Genomic DNA, 22119 nt, shown 5'->3' on the forward strand with positions numbered 1-22119 from the left:
AGCCCCTTTGCTTACCAACTTGACCACGGTGACGTCACCCCAGCCTGGCGCCTCAAGGCCACTTCCACACCGCTATTGGTCTGAAAATCACATGACATGGAGCTCCAAGAATCCATAATTATGTTGCTGATATTTTTGGCCCCCAAAATATGTCAGCTTCCAACTGTCCTTATTCTCATCCAGAAAACCTTTACTACAGGAACAGAAACGGGGGGAAAAAACAACAATACAAATAATGTCATGCCAGGATAACATGGCTGCCGGTCATTTCCTCATGGATTCTTTGATGGGAGGATCATCTTCCTATAGATGCGAAGGCTACTCCAACAGCAACCCTGGAATGTACATCCACCCGGCTGCATCTGAGTATGGATGCTCAATGATGAGACATTTTGGAGTAGTTGGATCGAAAAAAGACGAGGTTCCTCTGAGCAGCCACCCTCTCGGCTCCTACCAAGATGCGCCTTACCTGTCATCCCAACTGGGCACATGGACCTCGGCTTCCAAAACTAACAGGGACGAGCAACCTGTTGCCCAGTCCAGTTTCCAACCGTGTTCGTTTCCAACCGATAACGTCAAAGAGGAGGCGTTCTGTTGTCTGTATCAGGGTGACAGTAGCAGCAGGGCTAATAAGGACACTACAGAGTCGGCTACTTACATCCGGCTTGGGAACAATAGTAGCAGCCAGACCGACCAAATCGTTGTCTCGGCGGCGTCCGAATGTTATGGAGGAGAGAAACAGGTATACCCCAGAGGGAGCAGGGGACAGCGAAAAGAGCAGGTCGGGGCAGGCTTTGCTTCTTTGGACCAGGTGACGACATCTGTTGAATCACCCAGAGAATCAACGGTTAAAATGAGCAAATCTACCCAGGAGACAGTCAGCGAGGAAATGCGCAACGAAGAGGACAAACAGGGAAAGAGCATGAAAGAGGAAAGTGCAAAGACTGACAGTTGTTCTGATAACTCCGACAGCGAATTGAAAGGTAACCCAAAAAGCCCCCCTCTTCTCTCCTGTCTCTCTCTCTCTCTCACACACACACATACTTAAAAACGTACCATAAAACAGTTGTGAGATACAATGTGGCAATTTAAAAAATGGTGTACTAAAAATGGTGTACTAAAAATGGTCTCCTCTGCATGCATGAGCTAAGCTTCAGTGGGCGTTTTGACATTCTGCAATTGTGTATGCTATATCTACTGTACACTCTTAGAAAAAAAGGTTCTGGATAAAAAAGGGTTTTATGCTTGTTTCATATATGGCACCCCTTAAGGTTCTATATAGAACCGTAATTGGTTCCATATAGAACCCTATATCGAACCCAAGGATTCTATATGGAACCAATTTTGATTCAGCGAAGAAGAACCCCTGGGGCTCTGATCAAAGCACCCTACAAGAGGGTTCTGTACAGAACCTTAAGGGGTGCCATATATGAAGCAAGCAATATAATCCTTTTTGGTTCCATCCAGAACATTTGGAGACATTCTGAACAAGCATTTAATGGTCTAGCCTAGCTGGGTTTACTGTGGCGACGTCATTTATCACCTTTCTATTAATGTGAGAATGTGAGATGGGCCGTTATCATTGAAGTAAACACGTTCACACACGCTCATAACGCATAACGCGCGTGCAGATCAAACAGATTGACCAGACGAATACACACACAGAGACACTACATGGGACATTTAAAATGTAGAAAGAAGGCCTAACCATTTGCAACAACTTAATTTGACTCACCATAATGGTGTAAATATATACGTTAGGCTATATCCTACGTTATATAAAGCAGAATACAGCTTAGGCTATACATCACGTCTTAATTTCGATAATGACTGTTTTTTTGGTAAAATAGTGTACGATAGACGCAGTCTGAAATAGCGTCCACGAAATTGTCTTTCCTTGAATTTTAAACTATTATATCTTGTTTTATTTATATGATAATCATCTTGCATATAAAATACATTTTCTTATAATAACAATGGGGTTTAGCTAGCTTAAACGTCATGCTAGTTAATATATTCCCTTTTCCCCCGGACAATGTTGTGTGTATCCAAAATTATTAAAAGGAAAGGTAAAGGTATTATTAACGAATCATCAACGTGATATTGTTATGAATGTTATTCTTGTTATTATTATTAATACTACTAATAATACACTGCTTGGTTACGTTGTGTATTTGTATTAGCTAACGCTATGGAATTCAGTTTCGTAGAGTTCAAGTTTGCCAAAAATGAATTTCTATTTGGGCCAACGTGCATGAAAGAAATGTTTTATTTATGCTGCTGCAAAATGTTAAACTATCCCTCGTTTGTCGTATAAAACCGTTATTCAGTCCAGTCTCGGCTACATATTTTGGGGTAGAGCTATATTTGTATGCGCCACACAAAATTCTACTTTCAACCGCCACAATGTAGCCACCTAACATTTCATATTTGGCCAGCCTTTGGGAAGAAAATAAAACCACCAATAATCGAGAGATGACACTATTATATTCTGCTCAACACACACATCAATCGTTTCAAAATGTTGGAAATATTTACGCCTAAGAAAATCGAAGCTGGGAAGTAACCATGCATGTTATCCGTGTACCCTTGAATATACGTAATCAAGTACGGGCTATGCAGCTATTTCAAATCTCTCTCCAGTTTCCATGTAGGTTAGCCTCAAACCACAACAAGGCTATAATGGCTGTGTTTAGGGCTATAGGACAGTAATACAAGTGGGTCGGATGTAGAATTGCTGCCAAACGAATAGGCCTATACATTATGCTCCATCATTCATCAAGTCTTTTTTTTGTTGCATCTTCGTTCAAAGCGATCGAAGAAAGTCGACAAAAATAGATGATTTTTGAACCCATGTATTTATAGAGCGCGTGGACATTTGATTCAAGATCAAGAACTTGAATGTGCATTCGAAATAAAGATTGTCAAAGACAGTCCAGACATTGCGGTGCGGCACTGCAGACCTGACGCAGACCAATTGGAACGCAAAAGGCCTGATATAGACTGTCTTGAACATGGAAGTAGTCCTTCAGTATGCTCACCTTTTCCATGTTTTATGTCTACAGATGATTTTACACTGGAAAATGCTCCAGGAAACTGGTTAAAAGCCAAAAGTGGACGGAAGAAGAGATGCCCATACACAAAGCATCAGACGCTCGAGCTGGAAAAGGAATTCTTATATAACATGTACCTGTCTCGCGAGCGCCGCCTGGAGATCAGTAAGAGTATCGATCTGACCGATAGACAGGTCAAGATCTGGTTCCAGAACCGAAGGATGAAACTCAAGAAACTCAATAAGGAATGTCGTGGACGGGATCATATGGCAGTCCACAACTTCACTTAAAATTATATTATCTATAAAACCATTCCATATACACCCAAACACACACACACACACACACACACATACACACACACACACACACACACACAAAGTGTGCCTTCATACAAGGACAATATTTCAACGATGCCCAAGAGTACATTACTTTATCAAGGAGGGACTTGGTTTCGGGTCAGCAGTTGAATTTGCCTTTCAACACATGAACATTAAATAGAGGTGCCGGTTGCCCTGCCATATGAAGCAACATAGAACTGCTGGAACTGCTGGAATGAAAGCAGACTTTGTTTGTTTTGGAATGTTCCCTCATTCCGTTGCTTCATCTTGTTGTCTTTAGTTTAGTTGCTTTTGCTATGTAGGCTATGATAGGCTATTCTCACTGTTTGCATGCACATTGTTGCTTGCGTCATATAAGACCCGTTGACGATTCCTAAAGGAAAACCGGTCCAATAGAATAAAGGAGGGGATTTGAAATGAAATATATAACATATAGCTTGTCCTTCCCCTTATTATCATGTTAGCACTCTGAGAAAGGAAAAGACAGAGGGAAAGAGAGAGAGGCTGCATATGAGAGTGGGAAGATCATGGCCGTTTTAATAGAAGAGATTGGTTTAAATGTTATCCAGGTGACCACAGTAAGTCAAGGTCATAAAATTATTATGTCAGGACCGTCTCGTGGTAGAAGCATGAGCTCGGGGTGGATTTTATGATCTGCAAATATAATGTGCTAGCTGGCTGCTGCAGTAAAGATGCATCGTTTAAACGTGTGTGGAGGAGAGGGCTAGGCTAGTCTACACAGTGGAGAGTGTCTGCTATGTACTGGATTCACCAACGCGCTCGACGGGCTCGCTCTGCTATGTAGCCTGCCGCCTACTTATTTGACGATACAGGACTGTTATCTCGTCAAGAAACGAAAGGGATGGATGATAAACAACAATAACAGAAACCTCAAAGACAGCTTGAATAAATAAGGACCACCACGACAGAGTGTCTCCGGGGAAATTCAAGGTAGGACACAAATAGGTACGTATTATTAACTCAGCTGTGATTTTTGAGATGTCACGCCTGTCTGCCGGTTGGTCTGCCAGTGGAGCTTGTTTGACAGCGCTCTCGAGCATGCGAGATGGGATGGGTTGTCTGATTAAACCAATTGATTTGACGTTCTTCTTTTGGGAACATTTTGAGCATTTTGAACCAGACATTGGTTTTGTTATTGCTGTGTTGATATCGATTATGTATAGTATGTCTAAATAGTTTCCTCTTTATTAGTTGGGCATTTTCAGACACGATTTGTTATTTTTCTGCGGTTTAACAGTAAGCTATTTCAATGTCCTAATTTGCTGTCGAATCTCAATGTTGTACACAATTAGCCTATTTAGGATGACAGTGACAATGATATAATACATTCGGATGAACGATTCCTATTTGTTTCATTATGCTGGTAATAGCTATGTTATGGTTGACAGACAATAAAATCCTTACCTGGCTTTGAGTGTTTTGCTGTTTGTTTGTCTCCCTTCCCGATGGAACACCCCATCTTGCGCAGCTGAAGCGTGGTTTAGGTAGTTTCATGTTGTTGGGATTCGCTTCCTGGCTCCGCAACAAGAAACTGCCTTGATTACGTCAGTTCGTCTTCATCAAGGGCGACACTTTCCGTTCAATTACACCCTAGACTCTGACTGAAGTCCTCGCAAATGGCATTGTAAATGAACTGGAGCTGTAATAGCCGGGACGGAGACTTTTTCTCTCCGGCTCTCGTGTTTGTGACGGGCTGTAAAACGTACTTTAGATTCTCATAGAGAGAATGGGTTGTAAACAACATGGGGTAGACGTTAGACCTCTTTCGTTGCCTTTTCATTTTGTTACTGGTTTCTTCTTAGGTTTCCCTGATGATGCTTTTGTTTGGTTTTCATTTTGTTCATCATAATATGACGAGCATATCCTTCACATATGAAGAGTGAATCGAGCTGTAGGCCAGTTAGCAACATTGCCAAATATTAATTGAATGTGTTTTTTTATTTCCCCTCAAATGTGTACAATGTTATTGGCCTTAAAGTCGATATAAAATGTGGAAATAAGGTATGTTGTCGTCATGTAGGCTATTCAACCCTCTTCTGTATTGAAGTTGAACACAGACCAGTATTTCTCTGATTGTGGCACGTGTGCGATTGGGCTCACTGAACGGACCTTTGAATATCCCTCTAGTTTTGTTGACCTATAATGCATTTGCAACCTCTTCGGATCAAGCGGAAATGGCTCCATCGTCAAATTATATTTCAGATGACACTTTTGATTGTTTCCGTTTCCTTAACTTTCTCAAATGATAACGATCTGATCCATGAAACTAGGTTAACCAAGGTCCACATGGCCCAAATGACAAGACGTGGCCGAGGAAAATCAACTGTTTGTTGTATTTATAGTACACAACACAATTCTTTCACGTTTGGTCAAGAACGTTTTTTAATGTGGCACAGTCAAAGTCCCCTCTCTTCCATTGGAGAGCATGTGTTGATATTTACTCGCCATTTTGCCTTGTTGTTATATCAACCCCCTTCTCACAACAGTCAGTGCATGTAACAGAGACAGTCTGGAATCCAAAGTCATTTTCATTCAGTTCAGTGAAAAGATGTCTCGCTCTGGAATGCAACACTGACAAATAATTTACAGCACTCCAATTGACACCCAGAGGAAACACTCATTGCTTGCACACTGAGACTGTGCGAATTCGTACTAGTGCACAATTACGCACAGCAATTACGCACGAACACGTAACCAGGTATTTTTAATAAAGGTTCACATTACTTGGCTAATTTTGCCTCTTTTGTAGACAGGTTATAATTTATCGTATTATCTAATAGGAATTGCCATTGCAAATAGTATGTTGTCATAAAGTGAAGAATTGCATTTGAACAACGCATTTGACCATCTTAAAAGAGGTGGGGCGCGGAAGAAGAAAAGAAGGGAATGGCTAAGCTATTGGATAAATTTGTCACTTTAACGCAAGGCTTCACAGTCCAGTATCTGTATGTCTGCAGTGTAAACTGAGCTGCTTTATTATCTTCATAAAGGCGAAGTCATTGTCACCACCATCCGGGTGTTTAAGTATATGTATAATGCAGGCAAATATAAATAAGGCTGGTTCATCAAGAAACTGTGTCGCGAGACCGCGCATAGACTACACCCATGTTCCATCCCTGGCTAGCGCTGATAGCTGTGTCATGGTGAAACAAAATGTGTGCATGATTACTGCTATATCTAAATAGGCGTGCCCGGAGGTATCTGATACCGGATGCGAGCATTTGCAGAGGGCCTATATTATGACACAAAAATCAAATCAAATGTTATTGGTCGAGTACACATATTTTGCAGATATTATCCCAGGTGCAGCAAAAGGATAGTTTCTAGCTCCAACAGCGCAGTAATACATAACAATAGAAAGCAACACACACAAATCCCCCCAAAATGTAAAGAAAGAAATGAAGAAATATCAGAACGAGCAATGTCAGAGTCCGGGATATATATAGATACACTATTTGAATAGAAAAGGTGTATGCAGCAGTAGTTATATAGGATGAGTCTTGACTAGAATACAGGATGTACATAAGAAATGGGTAAAACAGTATGTAAACATAAATGGTGCAGCACAGTGGCAAGTATACTAGTCTTTGCGTGTGTGTGTCCGTGCATAACCTATAAGTTGTACCGTTGGCAGTTGTTCATTTTCTGAATTGTCGCATAGCATCAGCGTTATGAGGAGTTAATACACTATAATACACAATTAGGCCTACACTGTAACAAAAACTGTCATTTGTATTATCAACAGTAACAAAACAAACAAAAAAACATTTTACTGCGGCATACTCTAAATGACGGTGCATTGTGGGAAAATTGCATTTCATATGGTACTGTAATTCTAGCCCACAGAATACAGGACCATATCATATCGTTGCAGCGCAAAAAACGTGTTGACCACTAGTGGGTGCATGGTATTGTTGTTTCTGGATCATTAACATATTTTGAGGCGGGCCTTGTAAGATGCTAGCTGTATTTGTTAAACCCCTGATTGAGAATGCGGTATCAATTTAACTTCAATGTGGATGTAGTGCCCCATTATTTTAAATGTATAGGGGACAGATTGGAGAGGCAGCTAGTGTTAAACCTTAAATGGTCAGCCAACCTGCTTACACCAATCCCTTGTAATTACAGTAAAATACTGTAAATTTCAATTAATTTCATCCATTCATTAATTTATTCATTCAGATTATGGAAGCATTTACTTTTTTAAGGTATAATACAGTACATTATAGGGTATTGTACTGTGTGTCATTACACAGTACTTGATTTGATACCGTATTTATATTACAGTAGGTGTACTGTAATATTAAATATATCATTTACAGCCACCAAGCTGCCTGTAAATTACGTTCAAATTCATGATACCCCCTCTACAGGCATGGCAGTGTCAAAAGAGGTGTTTCATTTGAATATGCATGAATAGAAACCCCTTCCATAAACTACAAGCAGGCACATTTGATTACTTCAGAAAAAATGATATTCATAATATATCGAACATCACAAAAATCTATAATAATGAACTCCACAATGCTTGTCTTTAAAATGCATTTAAAAAATAAGCTATCTAGACCCATAAGCAACCAGTAGCCTATACATACCTCTCTTCAGAATGTATTCGTTTGTTATTTATTTATTTTTGTTGTATTTTGTCTATTTTTATGTGATCTGACACAGAGAGGGAAATTTGCCCAACGAAGCACTTGGCTTTTCTACAAGTGGTCTGGGTTTCTCGTTAATTAATGATTGAAGTGCTGCGCTGTAACGCTTTATAAACCTTTAGTTATATAAACGGTTTCAGTAAAAGCTCTTAAACTAACGACGGATCATATGATGGACTTAACGATTATAGTGCTATGAAGCTTTTGGGGAGCTCATAGGCCTACCTCATCCGTAATTTGCCTAAATTAGCTGTTGCCTGAACCATATAGATAGCTACCTACCAGCGTTTTTTTTTTTTTGTTGAAAGATTTGTTTTTCTGTTATTTAGCAGAATAACAATATATTGTTGGCTGAATAGTTTTCAAATTTGCACCTTGGTGATTAAACATAAAATTTTGATGGTAAGATTTTAACCTGGACTGTATAGGCTAATTAATTTGACGATTCAAATTAGGTTTGGACTGTACAACAGAAAAAATATCCCTTGTTCAAATATGCATCATATATCAAAACAAGTATTCACTTGATGTTCCTTCATGTAGTAGGAGTGCACCGACCTGCTGTAGTAGGAACTCACTGATCACTAGTTTGTAATGCGATATTTGCATAATTCGCTCGGGAATAATGTTAATTGTTATGCAAGGAGAATGCAATTTTAAGGTAAAACGTCCATCTATCTAGAATTGACATGTTGAATGTAAATATTATGATTTAATATTACAATTCTAGCTTGCACGTTTACTATTCTCCGGATTTGTATATTAATTTAGCTCCACACATTTGCACCATAGTTTCCAATAATGACCTTGATCCACATAATCTTACATAAGACGTTTAAAACCTGACGAATTATTTAGGAGTATATCGAATTAGATTTCAAATAAACATGCTTCTGCTACGTATGGCTTCTGATTATTTTGATAAACATTCATACATCAGTACTCAATGTTAGGCCTACAGCGAGTCTTCCACTAACATTTCTGAAATCTACTTTTTTGCTATTTCCCTTGGTATTTATTTGAAACTATATCATGAGCTTACGATCTTTATTATGTAGTATAGCTGGTATGTTTTGGGCATACATGTTAAACATTATCTTCGGACAAGATATTGATTGGCTGAAACATGCATGTGCAAAAAAATCTGCATTTCTAATACTCGGCTCTTGTAGCCTTTCTGAATTAAGAATTTAATCTGACTGCTAACAATATATTGCAGTCTGACCCCTCCACTGAGAGGAGAGAATCTTTGGACGCCATTGTTGTCTGCCCTTTCATCTCCTTATAACCATGTTTGGTCAGTGAATTCCTCTGCCATTGCTCTAGCGAGACAAATATCAAACCAGCAGTTTTATCAGTGTGTAAATGCACCATTTTAGAGCATTTCCTTATATTGCATCCCAATACCGAGAGACATTATAAAAATGACTGGAATGTGATAGAATAACGTTGTTAGAGACACGAATAACCCCACCCTAAAGTAGGATAGACATAACATTTTCAGAAAATGTGTCAAATCAGTTAGACTCTCTTATGATTGTCGTCCGTGCACAGGTTGAATTAAACAATTTACCAATCCTAAGAAGCAGATCAAATGATAATCAAATGAATGACTGACAATGATCAAGGTTCATGGTGAAGTGCGGAAGAGTGCATCTGGGTTGCACAACATACTCACAATAAAAGCATTGTGGCAAAATGCACAGTAAAAACGTAATCATTTGAATGAATCAACATTATAGGGTCTTTAATCAGGAGTTAGGTTAGACTATATCAGTAGGCCGACCTAATACATAGACTACACTGGTATCATAACAATAGCTTTCGTGATATGGCTTACACGCCAATATACTATTGAAATGTTCAGAGGTTTGGAATCACGGTCAGGAGCAAAAACGTAAATAACCAACCACAACTTAATATGAGAAACCAGGATACATAAATGTGATATTTTCTTTTTTATTATCAATAATCAACAGCACAATAAATACATCCAAATAATACAGCAGAATAATAACCAAATAGGATTTTGAACATGCACACATTAGTCAACAATGACATAATAGTGATATTTGTCCCCTGATGTAATCATATTTGTTGTTAAATAATGCATTTCCGTTCAATCAGCAATAGCAATAGTAATATTTGTAGATGAATTTCATATCTGTGGGGCAAACAATACTAAACAAGACTCAAGCTACTCTGTCTTAGACATAAGTGCATATATTAAGTACATTAATGTAATTTCTACCAATGAAATGGTGAAGGACTAAACAATAGCCTATACCGTTTTCCTATATTTTGACCATAATAAAGGCTATACATGAGGAAGACGTTTGGTCAAAACGCGTTGCAGTGCCGACCTGCTGTAATAAAACATGCTGATCTGCTCCTACCTGTGTATATGTTTGTTCATATTATTGTGAATAGTTCCCTATAGTTTCTCTGCATCCTACTGGCCTGCCTTTTTGACTTTTCTGGTCACTTATAAAGTCGCCATATTGCCGCATGGGTAAGGTTATACAGCGTGTATTACGCATTGGTTTGAAATACAGTATTACGGATAGATATATGTGTGTCTAACTTTTAATGACAGATCACGTTGTCTATAATATTTATATTTAGGATTTAATGGGTTTAATATCAAGGGAAACCCCTAGGGGTAAAATAGGCTGGTGCCCTCATTGGGTCTGAATGGTAACTGCGTATCTATTGGGAAAAAGCCAACGTTAGCGAGCACAAGGTTTATCCTATTTTATTTGAGCAAAATAGATTCTATTTGACTGTCTTGATATTCAGTTGCATCGTATTGATAATAATATATGGATAACCGTTTTGATTAATCTTAGTTTTGATTAAACATTAGTTATAACACAACCTTAAAATGCTTTTGCCCAACTTTGCAAGTCAAACAACGCCCTTCGTCCCCACCATCCATAGTTATCTTTTACTACACAATCACTATAATTTAAACCTGCTACAAGTTCCAGACTTATTAGGTGTTTACATTTCATTGTTCAAACGCTAAGGATGCTATACAGACTACCGTACAAGGCCATGTTTTCATTGCAGGAAGTTCAAGTTATGCAATGAAATTCGATAAAGAAATGAAATAAATAATCACAATTTTATATGTCTAAGTTTCCATTCCATGATTCAATTTAACGCGAAAACGAATGACCTCCCTTGATATTTTAGGTCACCAACGCAATGACTTCGAGACATCACACTACCAGCTCTTAAATTACAAAACAAGACACGGTCGAAGATGCCACCTTTAACTATTCAATAATACGATTTGAGATAATAGGCTATGTCTATTTTTATTTCTGACAACAACATTGTGGATTAGCGTTCTGTCTTAAATTCGTATTGGACAATAAAAGCTCAAATGTAATATTTTGAATATGAACGTATGTGATCTTACCATAGCATGCATTCGACGAACCATCGTCGTTAAATGTGCTTGTGGGGTCAATAATTGCAAAAAATCTGAATCAGCCTTATATAGCGACTTATACAGATAGGCCTGGCTGAGATGTACACATTCTGAAATGCACATTTTGTAGGCTATTGTTAGCCGCAGAATATACACAGACTTCTGCTCTATAGGCATAAATGACAACAAAAGGCTTATGCTGGGATCAGAGATCAGCTAATACCATATTAGTCGTACAAAGAAGAACGTTTCGTCTTGCTTCAAGCCTTCATCTCTAGCCTGATTATTCCTTGAACCAATACCTCCTCTCCTCTGCAGCATATAGTCCCCCAGTCCCTGTCGTTGCTGTCCGTCCTCAGCGTTCCAGTTTGATGGGACTTGTCCCACATGGACAGTGTTGTTTTTATGTTAAGATAGGAACTCGACTGCAGTTTTATTAACGACAAGTTTATGAACAATCAAATGGTCCTCGTAAAAATTTATTGAAGGACATAAAAACATGCACGGCCGGTCACTTGCCGAATATACCGCTGTAGTGTGCAAAGTCTCAAGCATCGTAGTAGTTTCAAGCATCCTCCTTACATCTAAAGCATACGAACTCAATTTTGGGAAAACATATCCCCATAATGCCAATTTGTAGTCCGTGCAAACTTTTTTCTTGTTCATATATTACATGGCCTAAATCACAATATCGTAGACTATCCAATATTATCCATGCGGTTCATTGTAATATAAAAAAAGTAGAGTAACTATCTTTTCCCGATAAAAAAAGGAATACCGTTATACAATGAAAAACGCAAAAGAATAAAACGCCTTATGTGTTAGAGAGTGAGTTTAATGATCTATTTTACTACTTAACTATGTCTATACGGGCATAAAACTGGACTGCAAAGATTACGCACACTAGACAGAGATTGATTACATCAACAAATAGTGCCTGCGATTTCAAACCTAGCCAACCTTAGTCTGTTTTACGATATATTTGACTATTTTTACTGATATTTTATCAACGTCAGGATAGAATACTGTTGAATTTACCTCTAATGCATCCAGGGGAAAACATCTGAATTCTATAAGACATATATTGTGTAATGCTATGATAACTCGCGCATTGATCCACTGTGCAATTTTTGTGGGGCAAAATATAATCACGTGTTGCTGAGGCAGCCAATTGCAGCTGGGGAAGCTTTGAGAAATAATTACCTGCGTTGATTGTTCTATGGGTAGATCAAAAAAAAGTACACACACTCCATATAATAATCGGATGCATGTAAAAGAGAACGGAACCATCGACATGTCGACCACGGGTCCCATAAGTAATTATTATGTGGATTCCTTGATACACCATGAAAGCGAGGATGTTCTTGCGGCTCGATTCTCGGCTCCTGGTTCGCACTCCACCGGCCCTCGTCCAACGTCCCTTATACCGGAGTGTGGTGACTATCCGTCCTGCAGCTTTTCCCCGAAACCACCCGTGTTTACTACCTCTTGGGCCCCTGTTCACTCCCAGTCCTCAGTGGTTTACCACCCATACAGCCACCAACCTCATTTAGGAACGGACTCAAGGTATGTGCGGTCATGGCTAGAGCCGATCTCGGGGACCATGTCCTTCCCTGGCTACCCAGCCAACGGCAGACACTATGGGCTGAAGCCCGACGCCTTCCAGGAGCATCGAGCCGGTGACTGCCTCGCCTCCAACGGACGCAACTACACGGATTATCTCTACTGCACCTCCGCTGACATTCGAGAAAAGAACCAAACCAACATCCCTTCTCCAGAGACCGAGCTTTTGGCTTCCGGAAAGCATAAAGACGAGAAGCCAGAATTAGACCCAAGTAAGTTCAAGCCCCTTGTTTTACAACCGGGAATGGGTGGGCTGTTTGGATGAGATTCTGTCTGTGTTAATTGCATTTGGTTTAGAGCTGGTCTATAGTGTCTCTTTCCCATAATATGCTCTTTCATTCATCTTTTCTCTCCTCGACTGAATCTTCTCTGCTCGGGGGCTACGTTGAGGAATTATAAAGAGACAAACGCTAGTAGGATTGGGCTATAAAACGACGAGCAGGTTATAAAATGGGTCTCAAAAAACAAGTCTGATACTGTGGACGTTGTGAATGTATAGGGACACTGAATGTAAAATGCTCTCGCCTAAAGCAAATAGCTAGCCTATTTTATGTGCCAAATACTTCAACATTGATCATCATTTTAATCTATTTTGGTGGTCACCATGGGTTATGCTACTATTTTATGTTATGCTAGTATGCCACTATCTCCAAAAAAAAAAAAAAACACTACCTTGAATTAACTTTTAAAGATAATCTCAATGGGATATTATGTTGCTATATCAAGCATCAAGTATATCCAGTAAAAGTGGATATTCTCAGAAAAAACACCATGATAAATAACTATCATGGCAACACGGGAACACGTGGTGTAGCCTATGTGTTGGCTATATGTTGTCATAGGCTAAACGTTTTCCATTTCAAGCCAAATTCAGGTATAACGCCAAAACAACTTGAGGAATGTTAGCAACATATTCGAGGGACTTTCACTACTGACTTGTAAAGGCTTGAACCACAGGCCGTTTTATGGGCCTATAAAGTGAATAAGCCCATTGAGTATTTTACGACGGCATTTCTCAGAAGTCCAAGAAAGGGAAAAGCTGGAAGAGCATCACTAAATGTTGTAGATAGGCCTAAATGTAACGTTTGTTGCCTACAGCATTACATTTGCTGATACATACAACTACTTTATCTGGAGATACACTCGTTTTGTACTGGAGACCCACAGGACAAGGCTATAGTCTTGGGCCATTGTATGATTGTTGTTTCATTTGTCATTGCTTCAAGTTTATTGCTGACTGATAATGTGTTATTTGCAGATAACCCAGTGGCAAATTGGATTCACGCGCGTTCTACAAGGAAGAAGAGGTGCCCCTATTCAAAATACCAGACTCTCGAACTTGAAAAGGAGTTTTTGTTCAATATGTACCTTACCAGAGACCGTCGATACGAGGTGGCAAGAGTCCTCAACCTCACTGAGAGGCAGGTCAAAATATGGTTCCAGAACCGGCGGATGAAGATGAAGAAAATGAACAAGGAAAGAACCGACGCCAACAAAGAGCAATAATAAAGGAATGGTTACAAAAACGGCAATGTACAAAAACAAGCATCAGACAACAGTAAAATAACCACTATTGCCATGGACAACAACAAAGATAAACCAAAATACATTATGCTCACTTCTTAATGTTGGATTTTGGGTTGGATTTAGTTTTTGCATTAACCCCACCTTCCATGTTTGTTGCTAAATATTTTTTGTTTTATACGTTCTCCTTTATTTGTCCAGTTTTAAACGAACCCCATTCTATGAAAATAAAACGTTCTGCACTTACTTTGAAGATACATGTATGTGTTTCTTTGCATAAGGGACATTTTAATTCATGATATTTTGGACAAATTAAAAACTGCCCAGAAGTAGGCCTATAAGAAAGAGAATACTTGAATTATTTTAATTTCTTCACTCCATAATTTATGATGTCCCTGTGAATGTTTCTTCCATGTTTGTTCATTTTCTATGCTATGGGTGTAGTAGCACATTTTATACAGAAAGAGAACATCTGCCGTCTTAACAAAATGTCTGTCTTGCGTCTATGTGGTAACGTAACCGTTTGGTGTACCTATTTGTGCATTTCATATTCAGTTGATTGTATAGGCACGTTTCATTCATTATATACGTGTAGATATAGGCCTACTCAAATATAAACATTATCACGAGGCTCTTGTGTTTTCTGTGTTTCTTTTCAGACATGTCTCCAAGTAAAACAAACGTAAATATGCATGCAATCTTACTACCAATTTAGATCCATATGTAGAACTACATATTGGAACTTAAAGCGCACATTTGTGGCGCGTAAAATATTCATTGCATCGATAATGATGTCAACACAAAGGCAACACGAACCGCGTTTGTGTTAATCAGGAGAGAAATACCTGTAAGAAATGAAATATCCCAATTTCCCTGCACGTTGTGTGGAATATTGGAAGCAGATGGAACGTTTCCTAATCCTCTTTCTAGTATTTGCAAGCAAATCAGAATCTTTAGACTACCACTCTTTAGAGTGTGCCCGTAAGTGGGTTCTTTTTTCTCTCTCGAACAGATTGACGTCAGTTCGCCGACACATCAAGGTTGTTACTAAATATGATTTCACAAAACGTTTGTTTTATATTGCGTTGTTTTGATACGAATTATATTTGAATGCATCAATTTAAGGTTACCACTTGGTATGCAGAGGCCACCACATCTGTCCACAAACTACCACAGCTAGTTCGCATTGCACTGCGTAAACATCAAAGACATAGCCTATAAATCAAAATGTAGCAGTAAAATGTGTAATAGAACAAATAGGAAACAGTCATTACTCATATTTTGGACAAGAAATATAAATTTATTTCGTGACAAAAACCGCAGAAGACAACTTCATATAAAAATTTGGCCAATGTGCCTGTGTCGTCACAGGCCTAGCCATATGTGTCACGTGTAATAATTTATTTTCCTAAGCAAAAATACTAGCAGCTGCTTATGAAGATATTATTATATTTTTAACCTTTAACCATGTTTTGAGGCTCCTTTGCGTGTGCGTGAAGCTAAGGAAAAAGTAGTTAGGCTAGCAGGAATTCTGAACAAATCTTGTAGCAAACGCTATAGGCATAGTTTAAACCAACTTCTTCATAAGCGAGAGAGTAATTATAATTAATGAATTGTAAGAAACATATTTCGATCCATTCGTCTTGTTTGAAAGGTAACGAAATTAAAGTTTCCTAATGTGAAAATAAATTCACGTCTGGCATTTGTTTCCTGGGTTATTGGCCTAAATTGCCTTTTTGTGATGTTGAACAATATGGACAGGATGTTGTAATTTCAAAGCCCAATCCAGTGTATTTCCGCACAGGACAAAAACGCTGAGTTTACAGCCCTGTTGGAGCTCGGTTGTTTGTCTCAAATGAGGACGAACAAAGCAAACCCGACTAACTGGCTAGACGTCTGGGCTAAATTACTTTATGGTTTTAATGGTGGGACGGTGGGTGATGGTGGACTCGTTCAAAGGGGACTTGCTACAGCTAGTTTGTCTGTTGGGCCCACCGCAAACAAGCCTGCTGCCTTCCCCCTGGGCAGGTCTCTCTGAGCACGGGAGAGTGGGCTATATGACCGCAAGAAGAGAGAAAAGCCTGTTCGTTATCTTAAGACAATCCATATGAAGAGAATGTTAAAAACTATTCTGAGTGGGTCTACTTAAGTAAAAGCAAATGCAAAATATTGGAGGCCCTATAAGGATATAGTTTATTTGACAGGTCGTAAAATACATTTTCAACGCATATTTGTGGTCCTATATTGATTATGTATACGACTGCATATATTTCTCCCTCATGTAAGATACGTCGATTTGATGATAGCATGCGTGGTGCAGATGAATGTTGGTGATCGAACTCAACACTAGATGACACTGTTGACCGACTGTACTGCTATGTGCTGCTGTGCTGTGGCCTTGCGTGGTGCACAAATAGGGAGTAGGCTAGGCCAACGTCTATAGGTCTACTGATGAAATAAATGCAGCTTTCGTCATTCATCACATTTTTAAGAAAAAGGGTTGAAAGATGTTGTGATATAATTGACTGTCTCACTTGTGTAGGGATGGGTACAGAAGACATAGATTAGGACTTCGTTGAACCTTTTTATGCGCTTGTGGGGAGCCTATTGTACGCTATTTGTAGGATGGGTCAAACCAAAATGAACCTACATTTCCGATTCACATATGTTATGACCTTTCACATTAGTAGAACGTATAAGCCTAATATTTGTAGTTGACTAGAGCTGGTTTGTATACATGTCAATCAAATATCATTCATTATGCGTGGTTATAAACTATTAGCAACGCACCAAGCTTTATGAATAGGAGCTAACATTAGCCGAATCGATTAGGTTGGTTCTGCATATTTGCATCAACATTGAAGGCCATTTAACATTTGGACTAACATTTGAAAACCTACCATTTTTTCACCTTAAGCGCAATTGAAATCACTTCCTAGCCACGGTTTTTATGGCAGTTGTGTGGTCTAGTTTTTCTCTGGAGAGGCGTGGACCTTGTACCATAAACCTTGTATCAGCCACCACATACTTAAGAGAGTACCGGACATTTCAGTATAAAAACAATATAGGCCTATCAGAAAAGATCTTCAAACAAGTAAAAATGAACAAACAGAGAACGGATTTACTTCTACAATTGATTGACAAATAACAATAAAGGTTTGAATAAGCATTACCCCTAATACCGATCTAACACTAATACCATATCCTAATAATAACTCATGATAATAATAATATGCTAATAGCTATTGTAATAATAATGTTGTTAACAGCATTTATAGGCCTACATCAGAAGCATAGTATTATAGTCGAATTGTTTCTTTGTCCTTTTCAGTGCTTTTGTTGTTGAAACAGCAATCAGCATATTTATAGACTGTTACAAGTCTGTAAATGTTCTCTGTGGGCCTTTCATATTTTACGATGACATGTAAAAATCGTCAGTAACACCACAAAACCAACACGAGCGTACATTCAGGGAGAGGCCATGTTACAACTAAGCTATACACAACTGAAATAAACACCGAGCTATCGATATCTCCGCTGAAATAATGAGACATCTAATGTAGTCTAATGTAACATTTTATTAACTGAACGTGGCAGATTTACTACTTTTGCTCATAGGTTTAACAGGGTCAGTAGAGTGAGTCGGGTATACAGGCCTCATTTATGTTTGCTCATGCCGGGGTTTCATGGCCTTCTATAGTTTAAGTGCGCAAGGGACTGGTAAAGCGCTTATAGTTAGTAGGCGCATAGCTCCAGTACGAAAACTAAGCGCTAATGTTGAGCTACAAGGGTTAGACATTTGAATGGGTTTGTGATTTTGTTAAAGATGCCATTATCATTATTATTTACATTATCATTATTAAAGCCTTACACATTTGTAGTTAGTTATATGTGCTAGGCCTGGCCTACTCGTTTATAGTTATATAGGCCTTTCTTTTTTGTTACCCTGTCATAAATAGCAGGCAGTATAGTGGGCCCTCAAGCAGTGCTATTGTGTATTTATGGTAGGCTAAGCTAACAGCTAACAGCATCCCTTTTAAACCATTATTTGATATAAGGAATGGCTCTCAAACTATATACACGAGGTTACATATGAGGACTTTAAGAACAAAGCCTTTTTTAATGTATTTGTTATATATGTGTAGCTTTACAGGGGTGGTCTGGACCAAAAATCGGCCCTAGCATTTCTAACAACCCGGCCCATTCTTTTCCCTTGAGCCCCCCACATGTCCCATTTTTCTACCAGGCCCCCACACTGGCCATATTATCTTCTTTGAGGCCCCCAGTATTAGCCAGATAATGATTATTCTGCTAAAAAAATCCAAGTTAGACAGGCCCACTGGGCAAAAAATGGTCCAGCCCATCTGGCATTTGCCTGAAATGCCAGATGGCCAGTCCGCTCCAGTAGCTCTATGTGTCATAGTAATTTGGCCACAAAGATAACTCGAGAGTTTAGCATTTTCACATGGTGATCATAGGCATCATATTGAGCTCCTTTTTCTTGTTGTAGTGGAATGGTTAGTGCAGGTTGTCTATCATGGTGTATGTACACGCTGACCGCTTGGGTAAAAGATGAGTTGGGGGGTTGTTGGGAGGGAGGATTGTGGTGGGGGTGGTTGGTTGGGTGGGAAGCTAAAAAAAAAAGAAGGAAAAAAAAGAGAAGCGCTTGTGTCTGTGTCGGCGGAGCAAGCCAGATATAACCTTAACACATATCCAAAGCACACGCCATGAGCCGGATTTGAGGCTGAAAAAAGGAAAACTACTGGAGATAGTGAGAAAAATTCGATGAGAAGAGTGTTGGAGCACGAGAGAGCTGCCTGAGACTGTCTGTCCAAACGGGCAGCGTTTCTCCATCTAGTTCCGGTTTGTCTGTGTTCTGTGTGCGACTGGGAACCTAAACAAAAGGCTGCCACAATCCAGAACGGGGATATTCTACAACGAAGAAACCTTCCCTTGTTTAATGCAAACTAAACAATGAGCTCATATTTTGTTAACCCTCTTTTCTCCAAATACAAAGGAGGCGAATCACTGGAGCCAACTTACTACGACTGCAGATTCCCACAAAGCGTTGCCCGTAGCCACACGCTGGTCTACGGACCCGGGGCAGCTGCATCGGGCTTTCAGCACCCTTCCCATCATGTCCAGGACTTTTTTCACCATGGGACCACGGGGATCTCCAATCCTGGATACCAACAGAACCCCTGCGCGCTGGCTTGCCATGGAGACGCAACGAAATTTTATGGATATGAAGCTCTTCCGAGGCAACCGCTTTATGGTACCCAGCAAGAGGCAAGCCTCGCGCAATACCCAGACTCTAAATCCTCTAACGGCTCTAACCCCGGAGAAGGACAAGGCCACTTAAATCAGAACTCGTCTCCCAGTATTATGTTTCCTTGGATGAGACCTCACGGTTAGAATGATTTTGTGTACTTTATTTCCCATATGTGCGAGTAACTATGTGTGTTTGTGCGCGGTGTGTGTTTGTGTGCGTGTTTGTGCGTGTGCCTGCGTGCGTAAAAGCAAAATAAATAATAAGGAATTGAGAATGTAGCCCTTTATATATTGCGTTTTAGTGCAGCAGAATATACAGGTCAATTGATTACATAGCTATAGCGAGTATACACTATAAACATTAGTTATGTAATCTCATATCTTATATAAGGTAGCCTGTAATATTAACGTATAAGCTTCTAACAAACAACTTAGGTTATCATGTAATAATAACCCCCCCCCCCCCCCCCCAAAAAAGTTGTCTCACTTGACAGAGGTATTGGTGATAAAGATAATATTTTTCTGGAGTATATCTGTAATGACAAAAATACAGAAATCCAGCTGAATAAAACAGTTATTTGAATGACTTGAAGTACAACTTGTCCCCATCCCCTGCCATCCTATATTAAATAGAAACCTACTATACGGAGTGCCCAAACATTGTATGACCATATTGTTACTGTAACAATAAACGATTTGTAATGCAAATATCCTACTTTGCTTCTAAACGTCACTATTCCACATGCTATTCATCTCTTCACATGTCCTTGCCCTAAACCAAGCTAATAAGATCATGTAGGGTGTGATAGAATTGATCATTTAACACATCATGGACTATCGTTTCAAGTGTTTTTAGTGTTATCTTAGAAAAATATTTTAGGCCTAAGGTACTTCCTCCGCAATCTGCAGAAGAACGTGTATCTATTGTGCGTGTGTGCGCGTGTGTATGTGAGAGTTGTGAGTGTGAGTGTGAGTGTGTGTGTGTGTGATTGTGGTTGTGAGTGTGTGAATGTGTGTGTTTGTGTGTGTGTGTAGTGCAGTTACCAGTTACATAATTGAAAAAGTAAACGTTACTAAACAGATAATATTTAAATTATACTACAAAATAATAGACATATGGGAATATATTAGATTTAGTTGTTTTTCTTTGATTTTAAAATATTAATGCCACCATCAAATTAACTCAGGAAAGTCCAGTCTGTGTTTTTCATTAAGATGCTCAAATTACTGTAGTCCTAGTAATAATATGTTAAAGACAATATCTAAGACATATAAGCTAACCATATTTACTATTTCATTTAAGCACCAGGGAGGCGGAATGGAAGGCAAACCTACAGTCGTTACCAAACACTTGAACTGGAGAAGGAGTTTCTCTTCAATCCGTACCTTACACGCAAGCGGCGGATCGAGGTGTCCCATGCCCTGAGTCTCACCGAGAGGCAGGTCAAGATATGGTTTCAAAATCGGCGAATGAAGTGGAAAAAAGAAAACAACAAAGACAAGTTTCCGGGCCAGAGAGGAGAGGCGGATGCCGAGGCTGAGGTTGAGGAGGAGGGCAACGAGGACGGTGAAGGGGAAGAGGGGGAAGAGAAAGAAGCGGAAGAGAAAGAAGCGGAAGAGAAAGAGAAAGAGGAGACCAAGGAGTGATTTTATGGTCTTTTTATGGTTATATGGCAGAAAAATAGAAAAAAAGAGGAACCATATAGACGATGAAAGGAGAGAAGGAGGCAGAGAGCGTCAACTTTATGGCCACTGTTTTATTAGTCAACAAGGGAAAGGGAGAAAAGATCCCACAGATATTGCTGGAATACTTATGTATGTATTTCTCCCTCTTCACGATGAGTTATATGGATGCAAATTAGTTATTTTGTAGTTTTTTTTACTTTTCCTTACAACATTTACATTCGGCAATATTGCATTTAGAAAATGTATCTTATACGTGATCTCTGTATGGGTTAAGTTTAACGCATGTTTAATGGAGTAGGCTATAGGCCACTTTAGATAATTTATTTGATAAAAATCGGATTTTATGTAATCTCCTAACAAAAGCATAGCCAAACAAATACACATAGGCAGACAGGGCAAGGTCCAACAAAACTTAACCAATGCCAACTAATCCTGTAAATAGAATTCAAATTCACAATGGACAAATAGTTGCCATTTAAAATCGTAAGAAAAATGTAACTAAACAA

At 39.1% G+C, this 22119-nt stretch overlaps 3 protein-coding genes across 3 annotated transcripts; all 3 read left to right on the forward strand.

The window, feature by feature from the left end:
• Positions 1-235: 235 nt before the first annotated feature.
• On the forward strand, positions 236-3343 carry LOC120060640 (homeobox protein Hox-C10a-like). The gene is made up of 2 exons (XM_039010025.1): positions 236-983; positions 3066-3343. Exons 1-2 carry the CDS (start codon positions 236-238, stop codon positions 3341-3343), a joined length of 1026 nt encoding a protein of 341 aa, XP_038865953.1.
• A 9264-nt stretch (positions 3344-12607) lies between these two features.
• Positions 12608-14837, forward strand: LOC120060641 (homeobox protein Hox-C9-like). The gene is made up of 2 exons (XM_039010027.1): positions 12608-13344; positions 14391-14837. Exons 1-2 carry the CDS (start codon positions 12729-12731, stop codon positions 14636-14638), a joined length of 864 nt encoding a protein of 287 aa, XP_038865955.1. The 5' UTR covers positions 12608-12728; the 3' UTR covers positions 14639-14837.
• Positions 14838-19320: 4483 nt separating this feature from the next.
• On the forward strand, positions 19321-21781 carry hoxc8a (homeobox C8a). Its single transcript, XM_039010028.1, has 2 exons — positions 19321-20066; positions 21231-21781. Exons 1-2 carry the CDS (start codon positions 19631-19633, stop codon positions 21572-21574), a joined length of 780 nt encoding a protein of 259 aa, XP_038865956.1. The 5' UTR covers positions 19321-19630; the 3' UTR covers positions 21575-21781.
• Positions 21782-22119: the final 338 nt, after the last annotated feature.

This window comes from Salvelinus namaycush, chromosome 16 (genome assembly GCF_016432855.1).
Source record: "Salvelinus namaycush isolate Seneca chromosome 16, SaNama_1.0, whole genome shotgun sequence".
Classification (NCBI taxonomy): domain Eukaryota; kingdom Metazoa; phylum Chordata; class Actinopteri; order Salmoniformes; family Salmonidae; genus Salvelinus; species Salvelinus namaycush.